The sequence below is a fragment of the Dendrobium catenatum genome, unplaced genomic scaffold, assembly GCF_001605985.2.
Source record: "Dendrobium catenatum unplaced genomic scaffold, ASM160598v2 fragScaff_scaffold_853, whole genome shotgun sequence".
NCBI classification, from domain to species: domain Eukaryota; kingdom Viridiplantae; phylum Streptophyta; class Magnoliopsida; order Asparagales; family Orchidaceae; genus Dendrobium; species Dendrobium catenatum.
This window is the reverse complement of record NW_021319315.1, coordinates 7,012,890-7,027,603: the sequence shown is the minus strand read 5'-3', so window position 1 is coordinate 7,027,603 and position 14,714 is coordinate 7,012,890. Positions and strand designations below refer to the sequence as shown.

The 14,714-nt window shown below is 33.3% G+C and overlaps 2 protein-coding genes across 2 annotated transcripts; one reads left to right on the top strand and one right to left on the bottom strand.

Moving 5' to 3' along the window:
* Positions 1-1,232: 1,232 nt before the first annotated feature.
* LOC110107395 (serine carboxypeptidase-like 45) lies at positions 1,233-5,836 on the top strand. Its single transcript, XM_020837650.2, has 10 exons — positions 1,233-1,517; positions 1,679-1,780; positions 1,869-1,964; positions 2,169-2,261; positions 2,347-2,426; positions 2,521-2,802; positions 2,895-3,019; positions 4,382-4,474; positions 4,572-4,689; positions 5,477-5,836. The coding sequence occupies exons 1-10, from the start codon at positions 1,265-1,267 to the stop codon at positions 5,624-5,626; spliced, it is 1,392 nt and encodes a 463-aa protein (XP_020693309.1). The 5' UTR covers positions 1,233-1,264; the 3' UTR covers positions 5,627-5,836.
* Positions 5,837-11,696: 5,860 nt separating this feature from the next.
* Positions 11,697-12,302, bottom strand: LOC110107396 (histone H4). The gene has a single exon (XM_020837651.2). The coding sequence runs from the start codon at positions 12,240-12,242 to the stop codon at positions 11,931-11,933; it is 312 nt and encodes a 103-aa protein (XP_020693310.1). The 5' UTR covers positions 12,243-12,302; the 3' UTR covers positions 11,697-11,930.
* Between the last annotated feature and the right edge of the window lie 2,412 nt (positions 12,303-14,714).

Sequence of the window (14,714 nt, the reverse complement as noted above, 5' to 3'; positions counted from 1 at the left end):
AATTCTATTGAATACACCAAATTATTTGACATATTTAAAATAAGTTAAACAGTTTAACTCATTTAATGGAATGTGTCATACTGTTTGACGCATTCTATTCCATTGAATGTGTCTTTCAGTATGACACATTGCTACAGTTTCACATGGCTGATAAAGTGGCATGGTTGGTGTGAATGCATCAATTTATTTAACTTGTTTGTTCCGTTTTAACCTTTACAGGCTCCTACTTTATATATCCATGCTTCTTATTTTAAAAAATTCTTTTATTTTAGCACCATTTAATTAATATTATTTTATTTGCTATTATAATTAGTATGAATATTTGCAATACTTTGATAGGCCTGCAATGAAATTGCAATATAATTATTATATATATATTGCTTGATGTCTATCATCATTGTTTATAAAATTAGTGGTTAAATTATTGTAAATAAAATAATTTTGATTATGATTGCAAAAATCAATTTTTGCTTTTTTTTAACAGTTTAAAAGTAATAGCTAAATCAAATTGTAAGTGATGTCTAAAAAAATAAAATAGTTATATGTGCCTTAAGTTGTAATAAGTGATGCTCGTAATATAATCGATTTAAAATAAATAATTCGATAATTTTGTAATTTAGCATAGTTATATTATTATATGTGACTTCAGCTTTAACCAAATAGTGACTACAAATAAAATTGATCAATGTATTTATAAATATGAGTTTTATTTATAAAAAATATTTGTCATCCAATTTTTATATAAAAAAAAAGATAAAAACCCAACAAACAAATTGTATTATTTGCACCTCAATTACTTAAATTAAAGCAAATCATATTGAATAAAAACATGATTATAACTAAACAATAGTCCATTTTTTATTGAGTTTTCTTTGTTTCCTTAATGATAGTCTAAATGGATTCCTTGAGGTTGCCTAAATTTTAGAACAACTTTTAGCTTATTATACTTTTACTTATTTTTATTCCTAAGTCATTATGTCATTTTTCATTTGAATAATTATGTTGGCCATTTGGCAACCTTTTTATAAAATAAAAAAAAATACAAATCAGAAATTTTTTGCAATTTTTTGATGAAAGTGTTGAATCATTTTGCATTTTTAGGAAAATTTGTGAAATAATTTAATATTTTCATTAAAAAATATAAACTTAATCTTTTATTTAATTAAATTTGGCATCCGCTTCTATTTAATGATTCGGCTGGCCATCACTTTTGGTCACCGTCTTCACCGCTGTCTTTGAGTTCCTGCCCTTTGATTCTGCTATCATGCGGAACAGTCTGTGGAACGCCATTGTGATGGCTGTAGCTCTTGTTCAGCTAAGCTATTCCATGGATTCGGAGCCCCAGCTCTCCATTGGAGACAAGATAACCAAGCTTCCTGGCCAACCGAACGTCACATTTGAACAGTTTTCAGGGTACATTACAGTGGATGAGAGGAAGCAGAGGTTTCTTTATTACTACTTCGCCGAAGCAGAATTGGATCCATTGTCGAAGCCTTTGGTTCTTTGGTTAAATGGAGGTAAAGATGAGACTAAAGTCCCCAACACAAAAAAAAAAAAAGTTCTGTTTTTCTTTCATAAAGCAAAGCAAAGAGTAAAGTTAAAAGACATGATAAGAAGGAAAAGGATAATCTTTTTTCTCTGTCTTCCGGATGTTAACTGTTGTGCTCCATTTTTACAGGTCCTGGCTGTTCTTCAGTCGGTGTTGGTGCCTTCTCCGAAAACGGACCTTTCAGACCGAGCGGTCGAGTTTTGGTGAGAAATGAGTATAGCTGGAACAAAGGTACCTTTACCTGGCATTTTTTTTTCCGTCTTTGGCTTCCTTTTGATTCAAAATCCAAGCTTTACCTTTGTTTCATCTCTTTTCATAGAGGCGAACATGTTGTATTTGGAAACCCCAGCAGGAGTTGGGTTTTCTTACTCAATGGATAGCTCATTCTATGAAAACGTGGATGATAAGCTGACAGGTAAGATCTTTTACATCTATGTCGTCTTCCCTTTCCCTCTTGAAGCTTGTGAATCCTTTTGGCATTTGAATAATTGCAAATGCTGATTCGATCTGCTTTAGATTCAAAGGTCTTACTTTGAGTCCAGAAATGAAATGGCTTTTTGTCAAGTTTTTAAGGCAAAGTGAAGCCTCTGAAACTTCTTTTGCTTTTGGGATCTTAAAGCTAGGGACAATCTCGTGTTCCTGCTTCGGTGGTTCTCCAAGTTCCCCCAGTATAAAGATAGAGAACTCTACATTGCAGGAGAAAGCTATGCAGGTCATCTCTCTCTCTCTCTCTCTCTCTCTCTCTCTCTCTCTCTCTCTCTCTCTCTCAGCTGAACAGGTTGTCTTTCCATTCATAGGGCATTATATCCCACAGCTGGCCAATCTCATCGTTCAGTACAACAAGAAAGAAAGGACATTTAATCTAAAAGGAATAGCTGTGAGTCAAGTTATGCCCTTGTTTTCTGTTTGTATATTTCACTGATCTGAACAATTCTGACAGTGCCGTTCTTCATGATTACCAATTTCTGCAGCTGGGAAATCCTGTGCTCGAATTTGCCACCGATTTCAATTCAAGAGCAGAATACTTCTGGTCGCATGGCTTGATATCTGATTCCACATATAATATCTTCACCACTACCTGCAACTATTCAAGATATGTGAGTGAGTATTACAGGGGGTCTCTTAGTTCAGTCTGCTCTAAAGTTATGAGCCAAGTGACCAGAGAAACCAGCAGATTTGTTGATAAGTATGATGTTACACTTGATGTCTGCATCTCATCAGTTCTTTCTCAATCTAAAATTCTCAATCCTCAAGTAAGTAGACCTGGAAAGCTCTTCTGATGTACAAATTTCTGATAGAAAGTTCTGAGTTCTGTATTTTTTTTCTTAAATTTCTTTTGTTTCAGCAAGTTAAGGAAGCTGTAGATGTCTGTGTAGAGGATGAGACTCTAAATTTTTTGAATAGGAAAGATGTGCAGGAAGCATTGCATGCTCGGCTTAACGGTGTGACGAGGTGGACAGTTTGTAGCAGGTAACTAGAAAAGTTTTCTTGTTTATAATGTAGTTCAGAAGGTGAGGTATTTTCTTTCTACTTTCTCTTATCTTGCTTATAATGGAGGTAACTGGGGCAAATTATTACGTCTGGTGTCCGGATTTTTCCGGACACCAATTCAGATGCGTCACATCACCTAAATATATGAAGTCCCAATGTATTTGGGTGATGTGGCACGTCTGCATTGAATGTCCGGACGTAATAATTCGCCGGTAACTGGATGGATATTACTTGGATATCTTCCAACTGTTTATCAATTACTTTCCTTTTCTATGAATGGGGAGCAAAATGATTCAGTTTATCCTTTCTCCATGAGAATCCGTCCACAACTTTATAAATATTAATATTAATAAGTTATTGTATTAATAAGATTAAAAACTTCGAATTGTAGCAGTCATGATAGGTGAATTTTTTTTTTAAGGAAAATAAATATTATCAAGCTTATTATTACTAGACGTATTTAAATTGATAAGTTATTGTATTAATATTATCACTTATCCTTAATATCTATTAAAAATTTATATTATTAATATATATGAATTGTGGTATGCATGAAAATCTTACTATTCTTTATTATAATTTCATTATTGCTTTAGGAATTGTTAGATTTGATGAAAAGTGAGTGTAGAGTAATTTAGTGTTTGGTTTGATTAAAAAGGAAGATTGAGAAAAATCTTAGTAAATTCTAAGTTCATTTTGTATTTATTTTTTATGTATTCATAATTTGCATGTTTTCCCCCAAATTTTAAATATATCGCAAGATGACTTCCTATGGACGGCCACCTACTACTATTGCTCATCAACTCTGATCGCCGTCTCTGGTGGTTGTTTCCTGTGACCACTGTTAGCCAATGCCACTAGCTGCCACCACTAGCTGTCCTTTGCAACCCTCTTGTTGGCCACCATGGTGCGCCACCACAAGCAATAGAACGTCGTTGTCAACCACCTGCCATTGTTCACTACCAATTGCCATTGTCATCATCGACCACCATCAACATTGTGCTTTACATTATATTCATTTTACTTGCAAATATTTCAGATGCCTTGATTTTTTTTTTTTTTTTTTGCACTATATTTTAGTTAACTCTGCATTCCCTTTTCTGCAAACTAGATGTAGCTTTTTGGAATTTCTCTCTAACTATCCTCATTGAAAATCGTTAATGAACTGGGCATGCAAATTTCTTTCTGAATGCGAGTTAGCATTGAATATGAAAAAGAGCCGAGGATGAATGCTAGAAGCTCAAAGAAAGAACAATATGTTTTGAACTAGTATTAATGCAGTTTCAGCGTGTATTATTTACTGCATGTAAAAATAACAAGTCATCTCTATTTGTTCTTTAGTGTGCTGGAATATGATCTACTCAACTTGGAAATACCAACCATAAACCTTGTTGGTTCGCTGGTCAAGTCTGGAATACCAGTGCTTGTGTACAGGTAAAGAAGCAATCTAAATTTATTGGAAGTTTAGGTTAGTTCAGTGTAGCTTTTGCTTCAAATTACTAAATTTATGTTATCATACTTATCAATCCAGTGGTGATCAAGACTCTGTCATTCCCTTGACTGGGAGCAGAACGCTTCTGCATAAATTGGCACATGAACTTGGATTGAATACAACAGTGCCTTACCGAGTTTGGTTCGAGGGGCAACAGGTGAACTTTTTTGTGCATCAACAGCCTATTTTCTCATATTATGATGGCTTCATTTGGGACTGTTTTCTTAATGTTTCTTAAAATAACTTTTTAGTACAAAATTTTAACTTTAAAAAGCAATAAGAAAGCCGTCCCAAACGAAGTCATAGTTTGTAGGGATCATTTGGCTGCTTTTATAGATAGAAAATATGTTTTACAATATCATGATTTTATTTTGCTTACCCGTAGTAATTAACATTGGATATTTCTATTGGAGGATTGAATCCAGAACCCTGCATTGGGTACTCATACCCACACCCATTCAGTATGAGTGGGTATGGGTACGTCCATGACCTTGTAGGTGGGTATGATTGGGTAATCAATATCGGGGTATAAATCGATTTACATTGATAATGGCCGTAGATCTTATATTATTGCAATCTTTACTACGTAGTGTGCGGTAAATTTTGATATGCTGCTTAAAAGTTTGTAATCATAACAAATGGCAACAAGCCTCAAGGACAGCGGTCCGTGACAGACTGTGTTCAAAAAGTATGAAAAGTGGGTGGGTATAGGTGGGTACGGCATCCCGAATGTCACCATAGGCGGGCGTGGGTGGACAAAGCCCGTCCGAGTAAAGCATTGGGTACCCAACCGATACCCCATGTAGGGCTTTTATTGAATCCCTCGCCACTTGCAACAATGCCAATGAAAAAAACTATTAATTTTTTACACAATGCATCAAAATGAGCAATTTTTTCAATTCTGCGTGTTCTTATGAGCTCTAGTTGTTCCATCACTTTGCCAGGTAGGAGGCTGGACTCAAGTGTATGGCAACATCCTCACTTTTGCAACCATAAGAGGAGCTGCACATGAGGCTCCATTTTCACAGCCAGAGAGGTCTCTTCGTCTCTTTAGAGCTTTTCTGCAAGGTAGACCACTCCCAGAAACATTCTAACTTCCTCTCCCTGAAAGCAGACCTTCCTTTCTCAAGTTCAAGAGAGTGTGGATGTGTTAATGTTTTGTGCATGTTAAGTGAAGTTTAACTAGCATTCGTTTTCTTGTGCTGATGAAGCTTTTGTGTGTAATCTGTAAGTTGAAGAAATTCTGTGAAAGTATTATTAGCGCACAAATGTGTGTTTCAGATTAGTTTCCAGCTTTTGATTCAGATTTGTTGGCTAGTTTAGGCTTCGTGCATAGTGAAATTATTCTATGTAGATATGAACGTCATTCGGAGGTAAATCAGAACGTATCATGTCAACCGTATGTTGTGTACTGTGGTGTACCGGGTGATGTAGCGTGTTTTAATTTGTCTCCGGACAATCTGGTGTCCGCACAAAATAATTTCTTCTTGCAGGATAATTTTTTTTTTATTTTTTAAACTAAATTTTAGGCTTGTTTGGAATAGCTCTAAATCACAATTTTTTTTCTTTTTTTACTTTTAAGAGATTTTTCATTAAAAATAGTTTTATAAAGTAGGAAAACAATTGTCGGAAATAAGCAGGAATTTGCTATTGAGGTTTAATAAGTTAAGAATATATTAAAGTTCTTTCTTATGTCATATCTAAGAAGGATTGGATTTGCAAGCGTTGGATTCTAATTTTTTGGAATGACATAAGAAACATATTAATGATTTTTTTATTGATATTAATGGTTATTAATTAATATGAAGATGGAGATTAGGGAGTTAAAGGAAGTTGAGAATATTTATTATAGTTGCATATATTTTTGAAAGTGTAAGTTAATATGATTTGAGATAATAATGTCATATTTTTTGTTGGTCATAAACTTATAACTATAATTATATTAAATTACTTAAATGATTATAGGCTTAATGGTTTTGTCTTTTTATTTACAAATTATCATTTATATGCAAATTAAAATGCACCGTATAAAGAATAAAATTTAAACCCAATGAATCCAAAATAACTTTGTAAAAATCAATAAAAAAATTTAACTGTTAAAATAACAAATCATTTAAGGATTAAAAAACAACCTTTCCAATAAACCAATGCATGCCATTCAATTCTAAATTCAACTAACAACATCAACTCCAAAATTTATACTACACTTATTATTGCCTAATCTTTTCTCCGAAAAAAATAAAAATAAATAACAACAAGCATTTACCCCATTACATAAAGTTGATAACATGAATAATTTTTTTTTTTTTTTCATTCTTGGGGAGTATGAGAATTACAAGAGGCGTAGACTAACCTATAGAAATTGCCTCTATATGATTTAGGACTCCAACAAGCATTCTTGAATAGTCAAGGTAAACATATAATAAAGAAAGATTATAGGCCAACCGGCCCAAAAGGGGTATTGGTCTTATCTTATTTACCAATATTTGGTGAATGTCGAGTTTTTACTAAGACTTGTCAGTGAAATCAAAACTTTTGATGTTACTTGACATACAGAATTTCTATATGTTTATTATGGATTTGTAACTCCTGACATCAATAAACCTTTTAGATCTTATTAACCAAAGAGATATGGCTTAGGGTTATGGTTAGTTCAACTCCAATCAAGAATCCACAGGGTATCCATAGAATCTTCGAATACGTTCGCCCCAACCTTCAACTCTTCTTTTTAGGTTCATCGATATTGAATCAATTGAATAAATTTCTAAGATTTGTTCATTAAGAGGAGAATTTTCATTCAAATCTAATAAAAAAATTATTTTTTTAATACTATCTAAGTCTTATTAAGTCTATCTCTTCATTTTTTTATATCAGTCAAATTTAATACGTCTATTCTCCTAATTGGGTCATTAGAATGCCAATGTTTTATGTGATCAAACCATCTAAGATGACTTTCTCTCATCTTATCTATCTCTAGAGCTACTGCCACCTATTCACTTATATAATTGTTTCACATTGTATCTCTACGAATAAAATCACTTATCTACTTAAACATCCTCATCTCTACAACACTTCACTTAAATTTATGCCACTTTTTTAATAGCCAACATTATATGCCATAGAATATTACAAATCTCACGATCTTATAGAATTTTCCCTTTTATTTTGAGGATACTTTTTCTATCACATAATTGGCCCAATGCTTTTCTCTACTTCAACCACCTACAACTTGAATTCTATTAATAATATGCTCATCTATTTCATTATCATGCATTTGATTTTAGATCTGCTCAAATGAAAACTTTAACTCTCTAAGGGGTTGTTTGGTAGTAGCACCAAGGATTTCATTTAAGTAGGATTTCATAAATCCTCTAAATTCGGATTTACAAAATCCTAAAAGCTGTTTGGTAACATTCCTGATAAATCATGTGTATGTTTGTCTATTCAATTTATGATTTAAGGCGGTTAAGAGATTTGACATGCATTTCTTGGATAATTAAAGTACAAGAAGTTTAAATAAAATACAACAAAGTTTCATTAGAAATACAACAAAAACACATAAATTGAATTCTGAATAAATTAAAGTTGATTCCCTCTTTACAGCAATATTGTCACCACATATTTTCTCAAAGATATATAAAAAAAATCTCAAAGATATCATACTGGTGGAATGGATTGCGATGAAACTTCGTCAGCTTTGCATTGTCCTACTATAAAAAATCTCTTAAGACGTGTTTGAGGCATATGAATGGATCATCAAATTATATTAAGCAATCTATACCTCGATATCTCATCCCATATCTAATTAGTAACTACGGGCAAATGAAGAGCTTCATCCCAACCCCATCCACTTCAGTGGGATAGTTGGAAACTAGCACGAAAGTCATCTTTCATTTTTTGAACCTAGTTTATGCAGTAGCTTCAATATAGTTTCCTTCAACTCGACGATTTAGTGAACAAACCAAATCCTTCCACGTCCTTCCTCAATATGCCATCCTTAATATTGCCACACAAAAATTGCTCCAACAATAACTCTCTAAAAAGATTTCATTATGATGATCTGGCCAACTAGGTGTACTCAAAATACTTTTATTAGTATTTCCCAACTTCACATTTAAATCATCCATGATGTCCACTTGAATACTAGCTGATGATCATTGCGTCGCTTTGCCTTTGAAACAACGATTCATTCTTGGTACACAAATTTCAAAGAATATATTTTAATAGCGTCCATGGAGGTCATTTAGCATTGATAACTACAAATTCTAATATACATATTTACCATTTGATGAGTGAATTTTCTTGTATTTGATCCAGGTATAAGCTATGTAATTCATGTTTCATGATTCATTGTCATTTGACTTGATTTATCTAATGCAAAACTAATATGATGAGGGAGTAAGGAATATTGTTTACAATTTGTTTCTTGATAAGTTTCACTACTAGTCACATATTCTCCAAGTGTCATGTTAATAGCACAATGTCAAACTACCACACCACTCTGACAAAGGGAATATCACAAGACAAAAATATAATAGGCTTTTAGGCGTACAGATGAGCAACTACAACAAGTGTGAGTCATGAATCGAAGGAAAAATTAGACAAAAGGCGAATTGAAGGAAATACCGGACAAAAAAAAAAACGATGGATAACCTAGCATAAAAGACCAGAATGCGAAAGTTATAGGTCATACCTACTAGCAATCTTCATCACGCTGCTGGATTCCTGGGGCGCCTAACCTTGTGATTGCAAGGAGATGTGAACGGTATACCTTATAATAGCAAGAAGTAAGGGTGCAAGTGAGCTGAGTTGGTTCGCAGGCCGGCTCGAGCTCGACATGTTTATGGGATCACGAACCGAGCTTATCAAGCTTACGAGTCGAGCTCGAGTTCGAGCTTGTTTGCTAAACGAGCTAGAGTTTGAGCTTGAGCCGGCTCGACTCATGAGCTCATGAGCCGACTTGAATAATTATTAAATTTAAATATTAAAAAAATAGTAAATGTTATGTAAATCATGCATGTAATTCAAAGTTACCACGTATTACAACCCAAATTTTTTGTGATTTCTCAAATCCCGCATGTATTTCAAAGTTCCCTCCAGTATAAAGATAGGGACAATCTCGTGTTCCTGCTTCGGTGGTTCTCCAAGTTCCTCCAGTATAAAGATAGAGAACTCTACATTGCAGGAGAAAGCTATGCAGGCCATCCCTCTCTCTCTCTCTCTCTCTCTCTCTCTCTTATTTTTAAAGGCCGTGCAAGGCTTGAACTTAGTGAACTAGAAGGCGAATCGAACTGTGCCGGAAGCTCGACAAGCAGCTCGAACTCATTTACAATGAAACAAGTCGAGCTCGAGCTTGACTAGAGTTCGAGCTCGAGCTTGACTAGAGTTCGAGCTCAAGCTCAAGTTCGGTATTTGACTTTTGAGCTCAACTCAAACACCCCCTGACTCGAGCTCAACTCAACTCGCTTGCACCCCTAACAAGAAGCAAGGAAGAGAGAGTATCAATGACCATGACTTGTGAGCTATTTTAAAGAGGAACATATGAGGAGAAAAGAAAAAAAAACTAAAAATAAAGGTGCAAACAAGCCAAGTCGAATTTAGGACTTATCAAACTCAACTCCTTAGTCAAAAAGAGAGCTCAGGCTCAAGGTCATTGCAATGTAATCAAGCTAAAACTGACTCACAAGCTATGTAAGTTTTAAAAATTCAGAAAATATTTTTAAAACTTAAACAAAATTTTAAAACTTAAAAGAGATTTAGAAAAAAAAAAGTAATGTTTAACATTTAAATAAAACTTATTCATTTTTTAAAATGTTTAAATTTAATAAATAAAATAAAACTATTTTTTATTATTTGAGCCAACTAGGGAGCTCACAAACCAAGCATGCTCAAGTTTAGGATCAAGCTAAACAAGCTCAAGTTCGAACTCAAGCTCGACCCATGAGCTTGATAAAATCAACTCGCAAGCTCATAAACAAGTCAAACTCGAGTGCCTTAGCTCACTTACACCTCTAGTTACAAATGATCAAACTTCTTCCCTCTCGTACCAATAAAGCATTAAGCCCATCAAATCAAAGAATATAAAAAATCTAGGATTTACAATAAAAAGATATAATTTTTTCATCTATGGAGGCTTTCGTTTACCATGAGATTTGGTTTTGCATTTTAAGCCATTTGGTTGGATTTTACTCAAATCCAGCCTAACTCCAACTACCAAATAGCCCCTAAGATTGACCTCCATAATTCAAGTTTTTATAAGTTTATCTCTACTCTTATTAACAAGAAAAATTTCATCAACCAAAAGCTTACACCATCATACATCTTGCAAATGTCCAGAAAGAACATCCATGACAAAAGTAAAAAGATATAGGCTTAAAACTGTTCCTTGATATTATTCCAACTAAAATAAAAAAATATTTCATCAAACTTCCTTGTGTTTGAACACAATTAATAACACCAATATACATACCTTGAATGATTTGAATGTGTAAGCATATTATTAATCCCTTGCCTTTTTTTTTTCCACTTTTCAAAGCACTTTTATTAAAACTTTATCATACGAAGATCATCCTTATCTATCTATATACTTCTTCATTAAACTAGCAGACTGGTAAAACTTACCAATTGAAAATTTAAGATAATGACAATTTTGCTAATCAAGACAGGGCATCAAGAAGGATCATTTTATGCAAGATGATTAAAAATCTGAATGTATGAAGGGGCTTGAGCCTAAAATGATTATGGGATGTGATTAAAAAAATCATCATATGAAATCAAAACAACCAAAATCCCCATTTTAATTGAAGAAAAAAAAAAAAAAAAAAAAAAAAAAAAAAATAAAAAAAAAAAACAAGGCTGCAAATGAACGTAATTTGAAATAAAATCAACATTTCATTTTGGTTTTAAATCTAAATTCAACAAACATCACAGTATGAATTTATAATAGAACATGAAGTTTATCAAAAATCTATCACTAATCCTAAGCCTTACAAAATGTATAAATCAACTCAGTAAATCACATGAAGTATACTAAATTCTTGAATATTTAAATATCGCCAAAATTCTTAACATGTTTACCTATCAAATCTATAAAACAACCAACTGAGCCAAAGCCAAAAACTAAAATAAATTGAAATAAACATTTGATCCACACCACAGAGAAAATTTAAGCTAATCAAGTAAAGTGTACTGCATTAATCATTCAAATATGCGAAACAGTGTTTTTTTTCCAATTCCCTTCAGTGGCTAGCATTACACTAAACAGTCACAGTGAAACCCCAAAAAACACCAACAGAGCACTATTCCATTGCAAAAGACGATAAGCTTCGATATATCCCAAACAGAACGATAGACATATTACAAACCCCAAGAACCGAGCGGATTCTGAATCCGCATAAGCTAACCACCAAAACCATAGAGGGTGCGACCCTGACGCTTGAGAGCATACACAACATCCATAGCAGTGACGGTCTTCCGGCGAGCGTGTTCGGTGTAGGTCACCGCATCGCGGATGACGTTCTCAAGAAAGATCTTAAGGACGCCTCGCGTCTCCTCATAGATCAGGCCACTGATTCGCTTGACGCCGCCGCGGCGAGCAAGGCGGCGAATCGCCGGCTTAGTAATACCCTGGATATTGTCTCGGAGAACCTTGCGGTGGCGCTTTGCTCCCCCCTTTCCCAAGCCCTTGCCGCCCTTTCCTCGGCCCGACATTGTTTCTAGCTTCGAAGATCTGATATCTTTTTCGCTTTTTCTGATCGATTAGTGTGAGGGTGATGGGTTAGGGAATTTATCGAGGGTGAAGTGGCTTTATTTTAGTCTTCAACTGTTGTTAGCCGTTGGATGGAGGAGCGATCCTGGGTTAGACGTTTCTTCTGCTATTGTCCGTCCGATTGAGAACGTGGATTTCATTGATAGAAGCACAGCTCCAATACCTGGATCAGGTATTAATGCGATGCGTGGAAATAAAAATATAAAATAAGAAAAAATAAATAAATAAAACAATTGTTATTTAACACTTTTATTTATTTTAATACTTTTATAATTAACATTGTTATTTAAATCAGCACATGATTTGATGAATCTAATTAGGGTTAACTCTAAATTTAACTTATTAGGATCTAATAGAAAAATTAAACATAAACTATGTACTTCAACCTCTATTTACATAGAATCATATAGAAATAAAAATATACACATCACAAATTGCATTTCTTCCCAAAAATAGTTAATTGCAACCGTCCAAGAATAAATCATTAAGATACATGAACAAAATTGGACTATCAAAAGAATACCGTGGGTACCTGACTACATCAGTTCCCGAAGGATTCCAATCCGAACAATGCCAACTTAGCTGGTTCTTTTCCTTTTTCTTGAAATATCAGATATTCTAATACGAGCAATGAAATGCTTAGTAGGCTATCTCGAAAATTCTATCATAGCGATCAAAATTCATAGTTATAGTTTTACAAGCAAATGATTTGAATGACTTTTACAATTATAATAAAAAATAATTTAATACTTATAAAACATTAACATCAAGTTACTTATGCTTAGTATTTAAGTTATCAAAAGAATGGCTGGCATAGGTATGACTTGAACTTAAACATATATAAAAAAAGTGATTCATAATATGTTATTTAAACTTAAACATTATAAACATTAACATGTATTTCACTTGAATGTCAATGTATAGTTATGAACATGAGCATCACTTACACTTGAACTCATTTCACTTAACATAATATGCAACACATGAATTGTGATATGGACATGTCTTGATACCTGCTTATAACTTCATTTCCATTTGTTTCTCCCTTAGTCAGTCCACATGTTCAAGGCAAATGGAGCAAATCTAAGCTTGAATATCTCTTATAATTCTACTTTCACTTATAGCTACATTGATCCTCTCACACCTGCACAAAGCAAATGGACCCAGAAATAAAAATTAATATAACAGAATAAAGAGGGCCCTTGTAACATTACTTGTAGTGCACTTAAATATCTCTCACATTAGAACTTCCGTCATAATATGACATGTATTTACAAAATTGGTATTTTTAATCTAACATTTAAACACTTAACATGATGTCATGAACATGCATGAATTGTCACATATATGATAATCGTATAATTTGAATACACACATGACATTTACCATTTTAAAAACTATTAACAAGAAACATTTCAAATATTATTTTAAGACTTTTAATCAACTGTAGCCAATGCTAGGAATGTCATATTCAACATAAAATAATTTATATTTTTTACGGGCAAAATCAAACAGTAAAAATTTTGATTTCTTATAATTACAAAGAAAAGAATAAAATATTCTATAACATATTAGAAATCATATAGTGAAAAGCTTCTTTAACTTATTAAAATCATATTTTATCCCTTAACTTTTTCTACAAACATCAAAATTAAAATTAGAAATAGGGTTTTGAAGCCTACCTTGAGGTGGATGTTTTCCATAACAAATATGAATGAAAGGAGTTTTTATGCTTCCACACTCTATTGACTAATTGCAGCAAATTCCAATAAAAGGGTCATTTTCTTAGGGCATACTCAGCAAGAGTGGAGTTCCATTCTTTTGAGCAGGGGCGGATCCAGCTTTTTTTTTTAGGGTGGGTAAAAAAAAAGAATTCGAGGATTGGCAAAAATGCTTATGATTGATAAAATTAGGGCAAAACATATTTTCTAGGGAGGGGTGCGTAAAATATCCAAAATATTTCAAATTATCCCCTCTAAATATTTTTTAAAAAAATTGAGGGTGGGCATTTGTCCACCCTCACTCCTTGGTGGATTCGCCTATGCTTTTGAGCTTCCATAATTTCATCATCGATAAAAATAGCCCAATCATTGGCACACGGGATAAAGTTTGGGGTGTCAAAACAGGTTGATGGGTCCATTTTGGATTCAACACCAATAAAGCTCGAACCTAACACGTTCAATAAATATGTCAAAAACACCAACCCGAGCCTAACCTATTAACCCATTTTTGGTAAATTTTTTTTTATAAACTATTAATTATAAAATTTAGGATATCTAATAAAAAAAATAAGATTATATACCCACAAGTAAAAAATAAGAAAAAATATATATTATACATATTATTTTTTTGGACAAAATGGGTTTGTGGGTCAATCTGAGCTCGACATATTTAATAAACTGGTTGTAAACTTA

Excerpts from the sequence above, each read along its gene's own strand:
- LOC110107395 (XM_020837650.2), top strand. The coding sequence starts at position 1,265 with ATGCGGAACAGTCTGTGGAACGCCATTGTGATGGCTGTAGCTCTTGTT. Across the intron at positions 1,781-1,868 it reads TGAGTATAGCTGGAACAAAG|AGGCGAACATGTTGTATTTG; the intron begins GTACCTTTACCT and ends CTCTTTTCATAG. Across the intron at positions 4,475-4,571 it reads ATACCAGTGCTTGTGTACAG|TGGTGATCAAGACTCTGTCA; the intron begins GTAAAGAAGCAA and ends TTATCAATCCAG.
- LOC110107396 (XM_020837651.2), bottom strand. The coding sequence starts at position 12,242 with ATGTCGGGCCGAGGAAAGGGCGGCAAGGGCTTGGGAAAGGGGGGAGCA.